Source organism: Verruconis gallopava (assembly GCF_000836295.1).
Source record: "Verruconis gallopava strain CBS 43764 unplaced genomic scaffold supercont1.24, whole genome shotgun sequence".
NCBI lineage: Eukaryota > Fungi > Ascomycota > Dothideomycetes > Venturiales > Sympoventuriaceae > Verruconis > Verruconis gallopava.
The window spans coordinates 1-15,824 of NW_015622160.1; the positions used below are offsets into that span (position 1 = coordinate 1).

At 52.3% G+C, this 15,824-nt stretch overlaps 7 protein-coding genes across 7 annotated transcripts; 3 read left to right on the plus strand and 4 right to left on the minus strand.

Moving 5' to 3' along the window:
- Positions 1-318: 318 nt before the first annotated feature.
- Positions 319-1,328, plus strand: PV09_06651 (uncharacterized protein; the record flags this gene model as incomplete). Its single annotated transcript, XM_016360325.1, has 1 exon — positions 319-1,328. The coding sequence occupies one exon, from the start codon at positions 319-321 to the stop codon at positions 1,096-1,098; it is 780 nt and encodes a 259-aa protein (XP_016211664.1). The 3' UTR covers positions 1,099-1,328.
- On the minus strand, positions 1,228-2,630 carry PV09_06652 (uncharacterized protein). Its single transcript, XM_016360326.1, has one exon. It carries the CDS (start codon positions 2,502-2,504, stop codon positions 1,452-1,454), a length of 1,053 nt encoding a protein of 350 aa, XP_016211665.1. The 5' UTR covers positions 2,505-2,630; the 3' UTR covers positions 1,228-1,451.
- Positions 2,631-2,933: 303 nt separating this feature from the next.
- Positions 2,934-4,805, minus strand: PV09_06653 (uncharacterized protein). Its single transcript, XM_016360327.1, has 3 exons — positions 3,429-4,805; positions 3,279-3,364; positions 2,934-3,210 (listed from the first exon to the last, which is right to left on the minus strand). Exons 1-3 carry the CDS (start codon positions 3,900-3,902, stop codon positions 2,976-2,978), a joined length of 795 nt encoding a protein of 264 aa, XP_016211666.1. The 5' UTR covers positions 3,903-4,805; the 3' UTR covers positions 2,934-2,975.
- A 1,380-nt stretch (positions 4,806-6,185) lies between these two features.
- PV09_06654 (uncharacterized protein) lies at positions 6,186-7,319 on the plus strand (the record flags this gene model as incomplete). The annotated part of the gene is made up of 1 exon (XM_016360328.1): positions 6,186-7,319. One exon carries the CDS (start codon positions 6,186-6,188, stop codon positions 7,317-7,319), a length of 1,134 nt encoding a protein of 377 aa, XP_016211667.1.
- PV09_06655 (uncharacterized protein) lies at positions 7,225-8,932 on the minus strand. The gene is made up of 4 exons (XM_016360329.1): positions 8,852-8,932; positions 8,746-8,801; positions 7,609-8,693; positions 7,225-7,546 (listed from the first exon to the last, which is right to left on the minus strand). The coding sequence occupies exons 1-4, from the start codon at positions 8,903-8,905 to the stop codon at positions 7,392-7,394; spliced, it is 1,350 nt and encodes a 449-aa protein (XP_016211668.1). The 5' UTR covers positions 8,906-8,932; the 3' UTR covers positions 7,225-7,391.
- Positions 8,933-9,069: 137 nt separating this feature from the next.
- On the plus strand, positions 9,070-12,954 carry PV09_06656 (uncharacterized protein). The gene is made up of 3 exons (XM_016360330.1): positions 9,070-9,244; positions 9,296-12,501; positions 12,555-12,954. The coding sequence occupies exons 1-3, from the start codon at positions 9,113-9,115 to the stop codon at positions 12,865-12,867; spliced, it is 3,651 nt and encodes a 1,216-aa protein (XP_016211669.1). The 5' UTR covers positions 9,070-9,112; the 3' UTR covers positions 12,868-12,954.
- A 26-nt stretch (positions 12,955-12,980) lies between these two features.
- On the minus strand, positions 12,981-15,782 carry PV09_06657 (uncharacterized protein). The gene is made up of 4 exons (XM_016360331.1): positions 14,696-15,782; positions 14,515-14,633; positions 13,855-14,452; positions 12,981-13,796 (listed from the first exon to the last, which is right to left on the minus strand). The coding sequence occupies exons 1-4, from the start codon at positions 14,732-14,734 to the stop codon at positions 13,089-13,091; spliced, it is 1,464 nt and encodes a 487-aa protein (XP_016211670.1). The 5' UTR covers positions 14,735-15,782; the 3' UTR covers positions 12,981-13,088.
- Between the last annotated feature and the right edge of the window lie 42 nt (positions 15,783-15,824).

Genomic DNA, 15,824 nt, shown 5'->3' on the forward strand with positions numbered 1-15,824 from the left:
CTTGCATCCACTAACAAACTGCGACCATTTGCACTCAGACCCTCAGAGGGTTTTCGAAATAACGGCATCTAATTGGTGCAGGAGTTTAAAGGAGTTTAGTGCGAAAAGCCTTACCCCATAGGGTAAGGCACGAAACGCCCTCTGAGGGTCTGAGCCTGCTGAGATAAGAGAAAGTGACTTGAATGCTTGCTGAGTCACGTGGCATCATTCTGACAAGAGTGACCATGTACCACTCATCGGCAAGCTACCATGATACAAACAGCGCCATTAAAGCTTCAAACCAACACGTTGACACCCGTGTGCGCCAGAAGAGAAAACATGGCTTCTTCTGAAACGGCAAGCACGAGACTCTTCAGAAGTCCTGAACTCGTCGATCTCGTCTTCGAACATCTGAACAAACAGTCTCTATTTCAGATGCAGTATGTCTGCCGCTTCTTCAATTCGCGTATCAAGCACGTGAAGTCTCTTCGCAGGAAACTGTTTCTCTACGCTGATCAGTCTGAGATCATCGATAACAGGGGCAATAACACCACGCGGATCCACAGTCTAAAGTTGAACCCGTTCCTCTACTCCATAAACGCTGGCCATAAACCACATGATGATGATCCAGACTCTGTGTTATGTAGGCTGCCTTTTCCGCAACGCTTGGTCGTCTCACCTGACACGAGTATCCGCTGGGCCATACATAGGACATGCTTCCTGCTCTTTGTTCCAGCCTCGCTGAAGCACGACGTGGTTGTTAAGGCTTCCTACCGTGACATGTATCTGACTCAGCCACCAGTCACGCGAGTTCTTCTTTACTGTCCTGACAAGGTCGCCATCGATCGTGGCGGCATCGCTGACCGTCAGGCTATTTCGACTCCGTTGGATAACGACGCTGGGATTAAGGTCGGAGATGTCATTGATGCGATTCTCGAGTATGCTGACCGTGAATATCTGCGAATTGCACCTTACGCGATTCAAGTCGTCTATTCAAACTTAGGTGAAGACGGACGCAAGTTGTACAAGACACTTGTCGAGCAACATTACTTCGATTGGAAGGCTGAATTTGGGCTCGGCCGAACGCACGAGGCTCTCGCTTCAGATAGTGAAGAGTGAACGATTTGTCTTGGGACCCTTTGTGCTCGCCACAATACAAAGTACCAAAAAGCTAATCAGGAGAAGTGCAGAATTCACATCAAATGCAGATGAGCAGCACTCTATCACAGAAACACGGCTTTAACCCTCACTCGTAGCATAATCTTTAGCTAGCTTTATGGACTAGAAGGGTCACTTTTCTCCATCCACCACACATGCAGTGGCGTCGCATGCTTGCAATGCTCCGGTAGGAAAGTGCCAATGCATTGATTTTCACAAAACTGACTGGGACAATATCACACTTCTCTCCAATAACTAGGCTCTGTGTGATAGCAGATAAAAAGGAAGAAATAGGGAAACAAATGAAGAAATTATCATGCTACGATGCTTCTCCTTTGCGTTGCCACTGGCCTATCCTTCCAATCTGCCCAGCTATCCAACAAGGCCAACACCAAGAAATTGAAAAACAGGAACGACCCCATGCTCGCGACAAAGGATATACTCCATATACTGAACCATCTGAATGCGTAGCCCATATGCGCCCATCCAGCGCCCAGCCCGCCTCCGAACCCAGCTTCCGGCAGATTGTTGTGCGCGTCAATTGGTGCTTCCGACTGTCTGACGGCAATGGCAACTTGCATAGCAGAGAGAACGACGGAGAAGGTGGCGAAGACGAACAAAGTGGGGGCGTAGAAGCGGGTAAAGTATGCGTTGTACCTGTTGCGATGTATGCGAAGGTACAGTTTGCGGTGACGGAAGCACGACGCGCGGTTCAGCGTCTGCAGTTGCATCTCGCCCAGGGTGTAGCGCGGGGTGACGGCCGAGTCGGGCAGGTCAGCGAAGTGCTGCAGAAAGAGAACAAGCGCGTCGAAGTCCCAGTCTTCGGGGATGAGGTGGTGCTTCCTCGCGATGTGAAAGTCGGACGGGTGCGTGATGAGCGTCGAGTACGAGCGCAGGAACCCGTTCGCCGCGGCGACGAGATCTCTGTGGGAGGACCCTGCGGCTTGGGGCACGGAGAGGAAGTGCCAGAACGCGTGCGAGGCGAGATACGGCGGGATCGGTTTGATGAACATCTTGTCGTCGTCCCAGACGCAGTGGAGCTTTGGGTTCTCCGTCACGACTATGGACCGAGACAGGACGGCATATTCTGACAAGGAGTGTTGCTTCTCGTTGCAGAGTCGAATAGACAGCCGTCCACGGGCCAAGCTGTCGAATTCAGGCGTGCACAGTTCTTCCGAGCAATACTCGACTACCCTCGCTGTGTTGTACAGTTCAATCTGCGGTCGTCCCGGCAGTCTTGGCCGTCTGAAGTTCTTGTTGCGCAACCCGAGTTCCTTGGCTATGAACTCGAGATCGTCACAAAGCTGTGCGGACGGGGGGAAGGGCGGCTCCCCATGATAGTCTTCTGCGAATGATTCTTTCTTCATTGTTCTTCTGTCAATTTCCCGACCTGGAACTTCGCAGCAGCTGCTGAAAGGCCGAGCGAGTCGAAGATCAATGTGAGCTGTCGCGGGGACATCGTGCTCGACGTCTCGATATGCGCGATTTAAGCTTGGAGCGTGACGGTGATCGTTCTCGTATTGCTCCCTTTGGTGGGGTTTCTGTATTGGGGAATCACTGCAGCCTTGCGCTGCTTCACACCGAGCGTTAAGGGTCCAAAAGCAAAGGACCAATGAGATGAACGGATTAGGAAACAAGATTTCTCGTCATAAATGCTTCGCATTTCATGAAGCACACGCCTTTCCCGTGCTAAAGAAAGCTGTGAGCTAAATGCGATGTAATGGTACAAGCGGCCTGTCCCATTCTCGAAGGGCAACAATGCGCACTTATATACAATGGTAACATCTCCGAGAAAGAAACCCCCCCCCCCCTTTTACTACCTATTTCACTCCTCCCATTTAGTTGCCCTTGTTGCCCTTGCCCGCTGCGCCTGCAGCAGCGCTGGCAGCGGTTGCGGCACCAGCCTTTCCTGCCTTGGTAGCACCGTTTGCGGCACCTGCGGCACCGTTTGCAGCACCGCCCTTTCCAGCCTTGGTCGCGCCGTTGGCGGCGGTCGTCGCAGTAGCAGCGGTTCCAGCAGCAGTGGTACTCGCCTTCTTACCTACGACGGCCTTGGCAGCGGCGTTAAGAGTGCTGCAAAAATCGTCAGTCACATATTTCTTCACCTAAAGGTTGTGTCTCTCTTTTGAGCAAGGACTCACCCGCCGGTGCCAGCAGCAGTGTTTGGTAGCTGGTTTGTCTGGGCCTTGGCGCAAAGCTGCGAGTAGGCGGCAAGCGAATTTGGACCCTTTGCCCATTGTCAGCGGCGAGTTCTTTCTAGGAGCATCCGCTCAAGCGGCTGATACACTTACGCTGCTGGCTGGGTTGATGACGCCAACCATGTTGACCTGGCAATGTTGGGCCTGCGCGCAGTAGAAGACCTGGGGCTGCGTCGAGGTAACCTTGTAGACAAAGTTGGGCAGAGTGTTCTGGCGAACCTCGAGAGCACTGCGAGAGTCAAAGATGTTGTTCATGCCACGGACGATGAAGTTGCCCTTGGTCTTTGCGGCATTGGCGCCGGCGGCGTTGCCCGCGTTGGCAGCTGCGCTGGATACGGGGATGAAGCCGGAGTTGAAAGTGCCATCTGGGGCGCAGCCGGTGTTTGGAGTGCCGGAAGTGACGGTATGGTTCTGGGTGAGGAAGGTCCACGTGACGGTGTCGCCAACGGCGGCGTTGACGGTCTGTGGCGTGAAGGTGAGGCCGCCGTTCAGGCCGACGAGGATGTTGTGGTTTGCCGCGAGGGCGGTGGAGGCGAAGGCGACAACGGCTGACTTGGAGAAATGCATTGTGACTCGAGGGATCTTTCTAGCGTTGTAGCGGGTCGTGAAAGAAACGTGGGTATATGCCAAAAATCGGACAAAGAATGTGGTTTATTCAAAGAATGACTAGCCAGTAGTTCTGCAAGAATCGAAGCGAAGCCAAGTAAGAAGTCGAGCACAGCTCTGATGGAAGAAGGTAAACGAAAGTGAAGCGGTTGAAGATGGGAAGCTTGAGGGATGCCCAGAAAACCGTCTTGGCTCAGCACACTTATATACTGTGTCGAAGGCATCTAAGCTACACCGCTTGGCTATGGTCTGTACGCAGATGGGCCATCAAGATTCAGTAATGATGATCTCCCTGTTTGGCTTGGACGTCAGACCAGCGCGATGCTGGACGTCTAGACGGCAGTTTCAGCCGCATGTTTGACAGGCCCCGACCGACTGCAGCGCCGTCCAGAGCCATCCAGAGAGCAGTGCTGAGTGTTGTGGTGATGGTGTCGCCTTTGGGAAGCAGAGGCCCGGCGCAACGCCCGGCAGTCTTCGTCCCGAGCGGAGTGCGTTTCGTGGCGTCGAGCCTCTCCCGCCTCGCACGCTGGCGACTTGAAGCAGTGCCTGCGTCAAGCAGGCGGAGACAGCTGCCAACAGGCCAAACATAACCTCGCACAAGCACTGTCAGCCATCCTCTCGGCGTCTTGTGTTTCTGGGCGCTGAGATCATGTTTTGCGCGGGAGTCACAGACCACGGACGTCAGCGGGCCTTTCATCAATGTCGCCCTCAGCTGGCTGCAACGCGAGAGCCAGGGTTTCTCGCGTGCTCGCTCGTCCCGGCGACGCTCAGGCGACGCTTGGGATCCTGGCGAGGAGACTGCCAGCACCGCCTTGGAAACAGGCGGCCGTGATCAGAGCTGCTTGACCATCTACCCCACAATTCTAATTATCCCTCGCTGTGGTGTGTCCGCGGGTGTAAAACTGCTTCACTTGGCGCAAGGCTTGGCGCAAGGCTTGGCGCAAGGCTTGGCTCATGCTCATCAAAGGCTTCGCTCATGCGTTGACGACGCCGCCAGAACTCTGCACAGAAAGGACGTCGTCGAGTAAAATCTGAGCACTCTGCCGCTGCAGATGCCGTATTGCTACGAGTCTGCAACAAGAAGGTACGGAAGCACAAAGACTTCTTGGACAGCGCTTTTTCGCCCCCGTGGCTTTGCTCCTCACGGTGCAGGCCGACGCCTGTGGCAGACTCGTGCAGATTGGCGGAGCCCCTTGTCTTCTGAGACGGCCTCGGTCTCAAAACACCACACACACTCACACACCCTCACTCTCTACGGACCCGCCTGTGCACCGTTGGGCTGACAGCCATCAGAAAGCGCTGTGGGCCGGTGCGAGGTGATTAGAATGTTATGCAAATTTTCATAATCGCTACAAATACAAACAGGCCCGCTCTTAGACTGAACAAAAGTCAATTTCGTTCGTTCATGCTACGCTTCGTCCTCGCCGTCGTGAACGCCGGCCGTTTTGCTCATCCTGTTGCAAAAAGGGAACTTCGTCGAACTTCATTACGGTCTCTTTCCCATCCGATCTGCCTCTTGCATACGGAATTGCTCGTTCCTACACGTTGTTGACCTCACCATTCCTGAGGGCGCGTTCCGGCCTAGTGATCGCGGGCGCCACGTTCCCTTATTTGGATCCTCCTCCCCTCCCCAGTCTCCACCACCGTTTCGACTCTTTCAAAACGAATCGCCATCAGGTTTAGAAACTCAAATTTTAGTCACGTCGAGGCCCAATGCGGTAGCTCAGAAAGACCCCGTGTAGCAAAGCAGCGAAACCTCTTTCGTTCGTGTGATGTTCTTCTTCTATTTCCCGATTCCATCGGCCCTGCTGGAAAATTGTCGGGTAACGCTCTAAGGTGCTTGCACTGAAGTGCTTGGCAACCCCTTCGCTTAGAATAATTGTCACGAGATATGGAGAAACCCTCCTCACAATCCCTATCCATCTTGCATCCAGTGCATCTAGTAGAGTGCTTAAACTCCACCCATGTTCAGCGCTGGGCTGAGTTCTGCTTGATAATGCAGTGTACGTGATGCGTCTGGTTGTCACCTGGGCACAATGAACACTCGTTAAGTTAGTACGAAAACTTTCCAAAAGGTCTTGGTTCGTAAACCCAAAACGGTTCAGCACGTGATACGTTATGTCCGATATCGTCCTGTTCTTCAGAACCTTTTTCCATCGGTCAGTCTCAGGAAATTCGTTTCGCCTCAAAAAGAGATCCGACATTACCTAAAATAAAAATCCCTGGACCAAATCAAAACCGCCAATGGCCTCCAACCCTTTTCACCTCGCCCTTCGGACTAGCTTGGGGATCCTTCCCTCCGATCTCCTAGTCGCGATCCAGGTTACCATCGACGACTTGGTCGAGTCAACGCCAAAATCGTTCTCGATCTACTGTCCGCTTCTCCTGCTGCCGAGCCACGCCTTTGCATCCGACAAATGGATGCGGCTCTTTGAGAAGTTGGGAGGTGAGGGGAGAGACGGCCTGATGGAGAGGCTTGCTGCGAACATGAACGTGACACACATAGCGCTGAACGCACCCATAGCGCCGGTGCTGAAAGCGACGGATCGCGAGGCCGCGAATGTGCAGCGCAGACCCAACATCGCGCCGCTGTTCGGTGACTTCGGTCCGTTCGTCGCAGAGGCGCCCACCACGCAGGATCTGAGCTGCGCATTATGGGTTTCCACTCGCCAGAACGGCATCACGCAGACGTGGGCCCCGCTGTACACCATGTTCTCGCGAGGTAATATCACCGAGAAAGCCCGCCTGCTCGGCTTGCCGGCTGTGAAAGTCAGCGTCGAGGCACCTCAAGGGTGCACGGCCGTGGACATGTACGCCGGGATAGGGTACTTTGTTTTCTCGTACGTGAAAGCCGGCTGCGAGAAAGTCTTGGGGTTTGAGCTTAACGCCTGGAGTGTGGAAGGATTGAGGCGAGGTGCCGGGGTGAATAAATGGTCGTGCAGGGTAGTCAGAGCGGACGAACTTGGTGCAGACCTTGACCTTGACTTTGCGGATCGCGTCACCGTTTTCGAGATGAGCAACGAGATTGCCGCGAGCGTCGTTGCTCGGAACAGAGGCAAATTGCCGCCCGTAAGACACGTAAATCTTGGGCTGTTGCCCACGTCGAGAGGTGCATATGCCGGTGCGGTGCAGTGCCTCGATCCTGAACTTGGAGGGTGGCTGCACGTGCACGAGAATTTTGCTACCAAAGAGATAGCTCTGAAAAGTGAGGACGTGCGGAAGCGGATACAAGTGCTGGTCCGCGAGTCGAGGGGCAGCGAGTGGCGGGTAGAGCTCGAGCATGTTGAACGAGTAAAGACCTACGCCCCGGGCGTGATGCATTGCGTTCTCGACATATGCGTGATACCAACGGAGAGTAGAGAAACAACTGGTCACTAATATTCTAGGCACACATGTTGCAATATGATACCCAAGCGGAACTCCTTGCTCGCTAAACACTTGGGCCTGAATCTATTTCTTCTTGAAAAAATTCATGAGGTTGCCTTGGCCCTTCGGCACCGTAGCACTCTTCTTCGCAGCATGGGGAGCGGCGACGTTGACCTTCGGCTTCCTCTGCTCGGGTTCCTCTTCGCTGAAGGATTCCCATACAGCCTCTTCCTTTGTGACTATGCTCAATGTCAGCATTGCCCAAGCAGAAGCCGTGGCATACAATCGAAAATGGCCTTACCCAGATAACCGTCCTCATCCTGATACGTTCGTTTCTTCATCACTTTTCGTCGTCCTCTTCGCCTGCCACCTGAGACCGTGACTTCTTCCTTCTTCTCTGGCTCTTTGGGCCTGTCCAAGGCGGCTGAATCATCGAGAGCCTCAGGTGGCAGCTCCTCGGCAACTGCAGTGGAGTCTGCCATCTCTACATCATCATCATCGTCCATCATCTGCTTCAGCCGCTCCTCCTTCTCCTTCCTCGCCTTCCTCGCTGCATCCGCCCTTTCAGCCTCGGCAGCCATGGCCGCCTCGTCTATGTCTGATGGAGGCTCATCTTCGGACATGCCCAGCATTTCTTCATCCTCCTTGTCTACAGGGCTCGGGTTCAGGGATCCTGAGGCAGATGTAGCGTTGCTATCTGTGCTCTTCAGTTTGGGCGGCTTCGATTTTGCAAAAGACTTGAACAGATCCGACGATTGACGTTTTATGTTTGCAGGTTTTACGTTCGTAGTAGACTTGGCTGAATTTTCCGCCTTTATCTGCGGAGCACTTGTTGCTGCCTGTGGCTTTGCATTCGCAGATACTGGCGCTGGCGCTGACGCTGGTGTCGCATTCGGAGGCGGCCGCGTACCAGTCCTTCTTCTGACATCTTTGTTTGTGATGAGGCCGTATTTCGGATATGCTTTTAGCGGGTCTTCCGCCCAGAATTCCGTAGTTACGTCTCGATTGCACTGTGCAAGAAGTTGGAAATCTTTCAGCGGTCCTGGTTCAAGACTATACACAAAGATCGAGTGTATCTCATCAAAGTCTGCCTTAGACTCCTCTAGCTCCTCTTCCCGCACTAGCAAAACAGTTGTGTTTTGGACAGGTTCTTCTGTGGGCTCGGCGTCGTCGCTTTCGAAGGAAGGTACCGGGTCTGGCTCTGGGTACGAGGAAGGAAAAGGTGAGCTCTCCATTGGAGTATCTTCGTCAGGTTGTGATACCGGCTCATGGTTTGGCTTTGCAATTTGTTCCTTCTCGGAGCGAAGAATCCCCGCAATATAGTACGTTGCGTGCACAGTGCCCGATTTCTTCGCATTCTGCGTGTGATGGAAATCATACAGCATCCTGAAAAGTGTCAATATGCACATCATCCCGCGGATCAATCGAGCTAACGTACTGCTTTGCGAGGTGCGTATGAACCTTTAACACTCTACTCAATTGCCGATAATTGATCTGCGGAGCCATTAGCCTCAAATGCTGAGTACATGCGATTCACGTCATACAATTGCATCTTCATTAAGGACCTTGGTGGCCAGGTATTTTCTGTACTCGTTCATGGTGCTCGTCTCATTCACAAGTTTTTGGGGGCAAACAGCTCGAGTATAAGACGCGTGCTGCGTCACGTATATTCCACATACGCTATCCGAATTAGGAATGGTGATTGCGGGCTTCCCTGCGTCACCTTCGAAGTCACGGGGTCAGGTATCATCCAAGTTATCCCGTCAACATTGAGACAGTAACAACGGCGGAGCTGCAGATGGGAAATGGATTCAAATACCGACGATGACGACATTACTCTACTGCGACAATCTCGGAAGTTCCTGCAAGAGCTCGGTGATGCATTTGCTCACGTTGAAAATGTTAACGAGCGAGATCTCGAAAGCATCATTCGCAAGGTAGATTCGATTAAACGGCATTTCCCTCTTCCACCCTGACAACATGCGTAGATCGAGCCGTATCAAGAAGACCCACAACTTCTGGATGCGGAGTTAGGAAGGTTTATTCCCCTCCTCAGTGACAAGTTCACGCAAAATTTGCAAAATCAAGATGCACTGCAGAAAATGTCCAAAATCTTGTACACTTTTTGCAAAGTGCGTGGCGAGAAGGTTATCTTAGGTCTTTTCAACAACGAGCCTAGATGGATTGAGCCGCTTCTCGCGGTCTTCAGTGAAAATGAGCAGCTGCCGTGGGAGCAAAGCTACATCCAACTGCTTTGGATGGCCCACTTGATGTTAAGCCCTTTCGACCTTGCCACCATCTCATCTTTCACGGACAATGACTTTCAAGTCGATCCGAGGTTACCTGATGGCACCCCTAGTATCACCAGCCAGGTCATCAAAATTTGTACAAAGTATCTCAGCGCTGCAACGATCGAGCGGAAAGCAGCCGCGAAGCTTTTGGTGCGAATCTGTATTAGACAGGATATGTTGAACCTCGGGATTCTCGGAATCATGACAAAGTGGGCGATCTCTAAGTTCCAGAAGGCAGCGCGAGAGTCACAAATACACACGTGCTTGGGCAGCCTTACATTTCTTAGTGGACTCGTTGCGTCAGGAGACCAAAAGATGCTTGGGCCGTTCCTTGCTTCGATCTTTAGGCTCAGTCAAGAAATTTTAGACGGTGGATCATTGGAAGCTATCAGAAACTCGGCTATGGCACGGAAACTTGTCATAAAGATCCAACGAAGCACCATCATTCATTGCCTTCAAGCGGAGCAGACCGAGCTCGACACAACTGAAGTCGTCGAGCAAGTCATCGGCTCCTTGATAGAGTTGCTAGCAGATGTAGACACACCTGTGCGCATGACTGCCTCGAAGGCTCTGAGTCTGGTCACGCTCAAGTTGGATCCAGAAATGGCCGCTGAGGTGGTGGAAGCCATCATTGCCTCATTCACAGAAGAACTTAATGGAGATGATACGAAGGCGTTTTGGTCTGTCAATGCAGCTAAGTGGCATGGAATCGTTCTAACGTTTGGTCATCTACTGCATCGACGAGCTGTTTCCATCGAGCAAGTACCTGAGGTACTGAAGTCAATACTTTATGCGCTCTCATTTGAGCAAAGATCGACAACGGGCAAGTCAGGGGGCTCAAACGTCCGTGATGCTGCTAATTATGGACTCTGGGCGCTTGCTCGGCGATGCACATCGAAGGAGCTCGAATCTATTTCCACCAGCCTATTTGCAATCCGAGATGAATTTCGGACTTTGAGTTCAATACAATACATTGCACTTGATTTACTTCTTTCGGCCTGCTTTGATCCAGATGGGAATGTTCGACGCGGCTCCTCTGCCGCTCTGCAAGAACTTATTGGGCGACATCCAAATACAATCATTGAGGGCATTTCCCTTGTGCAAGTAGTCGATTACCAGGCGGTCGGACTTCGTCCAAGGGCTGCTACCAAGATTGCTCATGGAGCCGCACAGCTGGACAAATTGTATGAGAAGGCGTTCATTTTGGGTCTCTTTACATGGCGAGGCCTCTTTGCTGCAAGCTTATCAAACAGGAGTGACTGTTCTCTTTTTTTGGGCCAATTCATTGCTGGCCATTTGCTGGGGAATGGTATAGACGTAAAATTGGTACAGAATTTACACGATCTTTCACAGACTGTCAACGAGCTCTTTGTTCGAATCCGGAAAGAACTATCCAAGCTCAGATCGCGGGACCAGGAGGAACGGCAAGGTTTGATTTTGGCAGCGTCATGGATATTGTCGGCTCTGAACTACAGAATAACCAGCGACATATCATTTTTCAATGGAGATCACGCTGCCATTGAACACTTGAGTACCTCCCTGTTGAAACACGATCCCTTATCGACGCCTGAGTTTGACTACGTTTTATCCGATGATTTCAAACCACGTTCCCCTCGCTCCGAGCTCGTCATATCTGCTGCTTTGCGGCTTACGGGTCAGTTAGCAGGCTTTTTGCGAGTCTTACAGGCTCTGGATCCTGGTCTCCGTTGCAATTGGGATAAGCGAAAATATTTTGCACTAATTGACAGATGTCTTTCGAGAAACGACGAGATTGTGCTCGAACAAGTCCCTGCTGCCGTTAGACTCTCAGTCTCCCTACTAGGCCCGCTCAATTCAGCTGAGTTAGTGCAGCACTGGCTAAATGAGCTTGCACCCGAGAACCGTAAGTCGGGCCAGTCGGCGGATGCGCGAATTCTTGCTCTCGGGGCTGCCTTCAATGAGATTCCCTCAGAAGCCACAGGTACGAACATAGATGTTCATAGAGCGATCTTGCAGTTTATGCTACATCGATATGTTCACGTGGACACGGAAGCAAGGATTTCAATATTGGAAAGCCTGAAACTGATACTACAATCATTTCACCAGCATTTCTTGCTTAATTCGCAACGAGAGAAGTACGTTCCTGAAATTTCGACGATTTTGCTTCTTGCTCTACACGATTACACCATTTCGGAACGAGGTGACGTCGGCTCCTTAGTCAGACTGGCGGGTTTGGCTGCGGTGCGTGAAGCTTGGTCACACGGTCTTCTGCTTTGTGGGAAAGTAATTGAACCACCTGATGGCACGAATATAAAGTACCTTGATGCCCTGCAGTTGCACCATTATGCTGCCGGCGCTTCACAGTCTGAGCACCTCCTTGCTACCGTACTGAAGTTGAGCCTGGAAAAATTAGATAGAGTTCGTTTAGCCGCCATTGACTGCTGGAACAGCCAAGGCCTTGTTTCCGTGGAAAATGAGAAGGTATCTCCGCAACCTCGACTTTCAGATATTATCATCGATCATGATACACTGCACCTGCTCGAAAATGGTGCACCGCTACCGCCGAAGACGCAATCGTGTTATGACATCTATAGCGTCAAGTACTTCTACTTCTTTCTCCAGCTCCTCGTTCGGAAAACGACTCAGTCACTGATAAAGCTCCGCGTTATGGAGGGCTTCTGTTCCACGGCTGGTGGCTCAGGTTCTGGGGCCTCACAAAATCTGCTTAATGCTAGACAAGCCTTGGAGTTCTTTCTTTCAGAACCAAACAACGCGGAAATAAATTCTTCAACGGTACTACAGTTGCTGAAGGAGATCACAGATATCAACATCAGGCTAGAAAATGATCAGCGCCTTGTTGCCATCTTGGAGGTGGTCGCTTTCACACTTGATACAGGACTTTTGCTCCAAGCTAGTGCATTACAGTAAGTTTGAAGTATTTCGAAACTGTCTATTCAGAATACTGACGTGCTTGTAGGTGGAGACCCTTTTTCATGAGCGTACAAAAGGCACACTACAAATCAAAGAACATCACAAAATTGCATGTCTGCCTGGACGTATACCGCGGGCTCAGTAGAGCATCAGAGATCAGGACTGAAGCGATAAGGAAGATTGCGAGGATGCTCTTACATCCTATTCCCGCAGTGCGAGTTTATGCGGCAGAAACACTTGTTACCCTGTGCGATGTTAACGAAGCTGTAGATTTGCTAGAGAGGGAAGAGTGGACAAAACCTGCCAAGGATCTTAAGGAAAAGGTGGAGAGAATACGCACAGTCCTTTGTGAAGAGTAGAACATATTTGAGGTTTTCGGCACATGATACGAAGTTCGCTTTGACATCCATTCCAACAACAAATCTGCCACGAAAGTAGAATCAACAATATTTTAAAATTTATTACTGATATACTCTGAATTAATTTGAGATTCCATTCTGACAGGTATCATTGAAGATTAGCATCACAGAGCTAACCCAGCCTTCAAGCACGTGTCCACCACGAACAATTTGTTCAGCCTCTAAGCTGTCTTGGTAGTCTCCTTGACATGCTCCGCGTCGTGGGTGCTGCCAGCGGAAGAGACTGGTTGACTCTTGCCGTGAACAAGAGTAGGGGCGGCCTGCTCGAAAGCAGACCAGTCACCAATCTGCTCGTCGAAGAACTGATCGATATCCAGACCCATCATTTCGGCCTCATCAGAGACACGGAGATGCATGAAAGGTATGTACTTGAGGATGAGGAGGAGAAGAGCTGAGACAACGAAGGAGTACGACGAGATAGCAGTGATCTCAGCGAACTGCTTGCCCACTTGTACACCAACACCGTCGAGGCCACCAGGAGCGAGGGTGGCACCATCGAGGGCAGAGACCCATTGCTGAGCAAAGATACCTGTGAAAAAGGATCCACACATGCCACCAATGCCATGGAGCTTGAAGACATCCATGCCTTCGTCGATGTGAAGCCACTTGTTGATGTCCTGAACTGACGAGCAGACAATGGCTGTAAGGAAACCGATGAGAGCCGCGATCCAGGGCGAGACATAACCTGCAGCTGGTGTGATGCCAACAAGACCGGCGATAGCACCAGAGCAAGCACCCACGACAGAGAACTTGCCCTTGAAGCGGATATAATCGACGATAACCCAACCGAGAACGCCAGTGGAAGCCGCGGTGTTAGTGTTGAAGGCGGCAGCCATGGCACGAATGGAAGCGTTCAGCGCAGAACCGCCCTGTGATACGATGTTAGTTCCAATCATTGCGTGTAGGACAGGCGGGTAAGAAACTTACGTTGAAGCCGAACCAGCCGAACCAGATGAGGACTGTGCCCAAGAAGACTAAGGTCGGATTGTGTGGCTTCTGGTGCGAGGCCTCACCGACGTGCTTTCTCTTGCCTAGGACGAGAGCATAGGCGAGAGCAGCCCAACCGGAGGCAATGTGGACAGGTCCACCACCGGCGAAGTCAAGCGACGGGAGGTTGAACAGCCAGCCATTGGAGTTCCAGGTCCAGCAAGCAATTGGGCAGTAGACGATGGTGGCCCAGAAGAAGCCGAAGACAAGGGATGGCAAAATACGGCCACGCTCGAAGCTACCACCGATGACCAGCTGCACGGTACAAGCACAGAAGAGAAGCTGGTACAAGCAGAAGACGATCTCTGGAATGTTTGGATTGCCTGGAGATGGAGCGGACATGACGTTCTTCATGCCAAAGTTTGCCATGTCGCCAATAAAAGGACCAGCGGTGCGAGAGTAGGCCAAGGTGTAGCCCCAGAACATCCACTGGAACGTGGTGACGGCGGCAACCATGATGGACTGGAAGAGTAGCGCGAGAGCGCTCTTTCTACGCGCGAGACCGCCATAGAGCAGGCCGATACCAGGGATAATCAGCCTGTGGGCCTTGTGTTAGAGATATGCCGATAGCACCTATGGGGCTTCCTTGATACAACGTACCAGACGATGAAGCCGCAAAAAACCAGATATGTATAGTGGAACTCAACACCGGCATACTGGGCGTTCACGTCGACGTCCAGAGAGTCGCCACCATTGGGATGAGCGGGATCAAAGGTCGGCTAGGTATAGTCGCGATATGTCAGCAATCGCCCTGTCAATCTGCTTTCCGCGGCCTACTTACAACCGCTGGGTAGGGTGCAGCTGATGTCTCGGTAGCCATGTTTTTGGCCAAGGTCGGCTCGGGACCTGATTAACGAAGCAAAATAGATAGAAGACGAAGGGAAAGGAACGGGATGAAGAAGGAACAGACTTCAACCACAATGTTCGGAGAGAACACAATCTTGTCAAGGGGCCCAGCTACTGATATAGATATTACCATTGGGACATTTGCCCAGCAACATCCTTCCCCAAACATTCCATTTCTGATCCGTCTCCACCGTAGTCGAAGCTTCCCGCCTCGCTACCAGCACCGGACCACGATGCATCGCACGCCCAGAGACAGCGGCGAGATGGGTACTGAGAGCTTGGCGAGATAAGGGCAGCGCGTCGGCCAACCGTGCGCTCACAGAGAGAGCGAAGGAATCGGGACAAGATCCACTCGTGGCCGAGACAAAGCGTCTTGACAGGCAAACTCAAGCCTCTTGCCAAGCAGATAATCTGTTCTTAAAGTATGGGGCGTTCGTACATGTATGGTTGGAACGACGTTCGACAGTGGAGGCGATGAGCAAGGACCCTGTCGTCGTCTGACAAAGGCTGGCTTTCTGTCCGACGCCGAAGTCTCCCGCTGATAAGCAGCCGGCAGCGTGGCCGCTTGAGGGTGAGGTGAGACTTGGCCGGGCGCTGGCGCTGGCGCTGCAGACGATCGCGTCGGCTCTTCCTCGCTCGCGCGCACTTGAGGTTGACAATGCACGCTCGCGGAATGGTCCGTTGTCCGCTGCTTGTCTCGACTCCAGGCCGAGCAACCTTCCAGAACCGCCAGACGGCCTGCATATCACGTTCCGCGCTCCGCTGTTCCTGCGAAGATCCCACGCTGTAGCCTGCCGTCCCGCCCCGTAGTGTCTCCTCGCTCGCTTACGGTCTTGGAATCAGCCAGAGTGGAGGATCCGGCGTGCAGCGGTCGAGTCTTGAGGCTCTTGGCGGCTCTGCTTGGCCCAGCTCGCTGGCGCCAGGGGCCGCTGAGGTGCTGGTCATTCCTCGCTGTCATGCGCTGCGCCGATACGAGCGCCGGACGATAGGCACGCTTGTTGTAGTAACATGAATCGTTTTCATCCGCAAAGACAATCTGATATCGCGCCACGCCCCGGCCCTTT

What these genes read in the sequence shown, in the direction of transcription:
- PV09_06652 (XM_016360326.1), bottom strand. Translation starts at nt 2,504, where the DNA reads ATGAAGAAAGAATCATTCGCAGAAGACTATCATGGGGAGCCGCCCTTC.
- PV09_06653 (XM_016360327.1), bottom strand. Translation starts at nt 3,902, where the DNA reads ATGCATTTCTCCAAGTCAGCCGTTGTCGCCTTCGCCTCCACCGCCCTC. An exon ending in TCATCAACCCAGCCAGCAGC is followed by an intron (nt 3,365 to 3,428) that starts GTAAGTGTATCA and finishes CAATGGGCAAAG; the next exon opens with GGTCCAAATTCGCTTGCCGC. An exon ending in ACTGCTGCTGGCACCGGCGG is followed by an intron (nt 3,211 to 3,278) that starts GTGAGTCCTTGC and finishes CGATTTTTGCAG; the next exon opens with CACTCTTAACGCCGCTGCCA.
- PV09_06655 (XM_016360329.1), bottom strand. Translation starts at nt 8,905, where the DNA reads ATGAACGAGTACAGAAAATACCTGGCCACCAAGGTCCTTAATGAAGAT. An exon ending in CATACGCACCTCGCAAAGCA is followed by an intron (nt 8,694 to 8,745) that starts GTACGTTAGCTC and finishes GACACTTTTCAG; the next exon opens with GATGCTGTATGATTTCCATC. An exon ending in GGATGAGGACGGTTATCTGG is followed by an intron (nt 7,547 to 7,608) that starts GTAAGGCCATTT and finishes CATTGAGCATAG; the next exon opens with TCACAAAGGAAGAGGCTGTA.
- PV09_06656 (XM_016360330.1), top strand. Translation starts at nt 9,113, where the DNA reads ATGGATTCAAATACCGACGATGACGACATTACTCTACTGCGACAATCT. An exon ending in TCGAAAGCATCATTCGCAAG is followed by an intron (nt 9,245 to 9,295) that starts GTAGATTCGATT and finishes CAACATGCGTAG; the next exon opens with ATCGAGCCGTATCAAGAAGA. An exon ending in CTCCAAGCTAGTGCATTACA is followed by an intron (nt 12,502 to 12,554) that starts GTAAGTTTGAAG and finishes ACGTGCTTGTAG; the next exon opens with GTGGAGACCCTTTTTCATGA.
- PV09_06657 (XM_016360331.1), bottom strand. Translation starts at nt 14,734, where the DNA reads ATGGCTACCGAGACATCAGCTGCACCCTACCCAGCGGTT. An exon ending in CTGCACCCTACCCAGCGGTT is followed by an intron (nt 14,634 to 14,695) that starts GTAAGTAGGCCG and finishes GACTATACCTAG; the next exon opens with CCGACCTTTGATCCCGCTCA. An exon ending in TTTTGCGGCTTCATCGTCTG is followed by an intron (nt 14,453 to 14,514) that starts GTACGTTGTATC and finishes CAAGGCCCACAG; the next exon opens with GCTGATTATCCCTGGTATCG.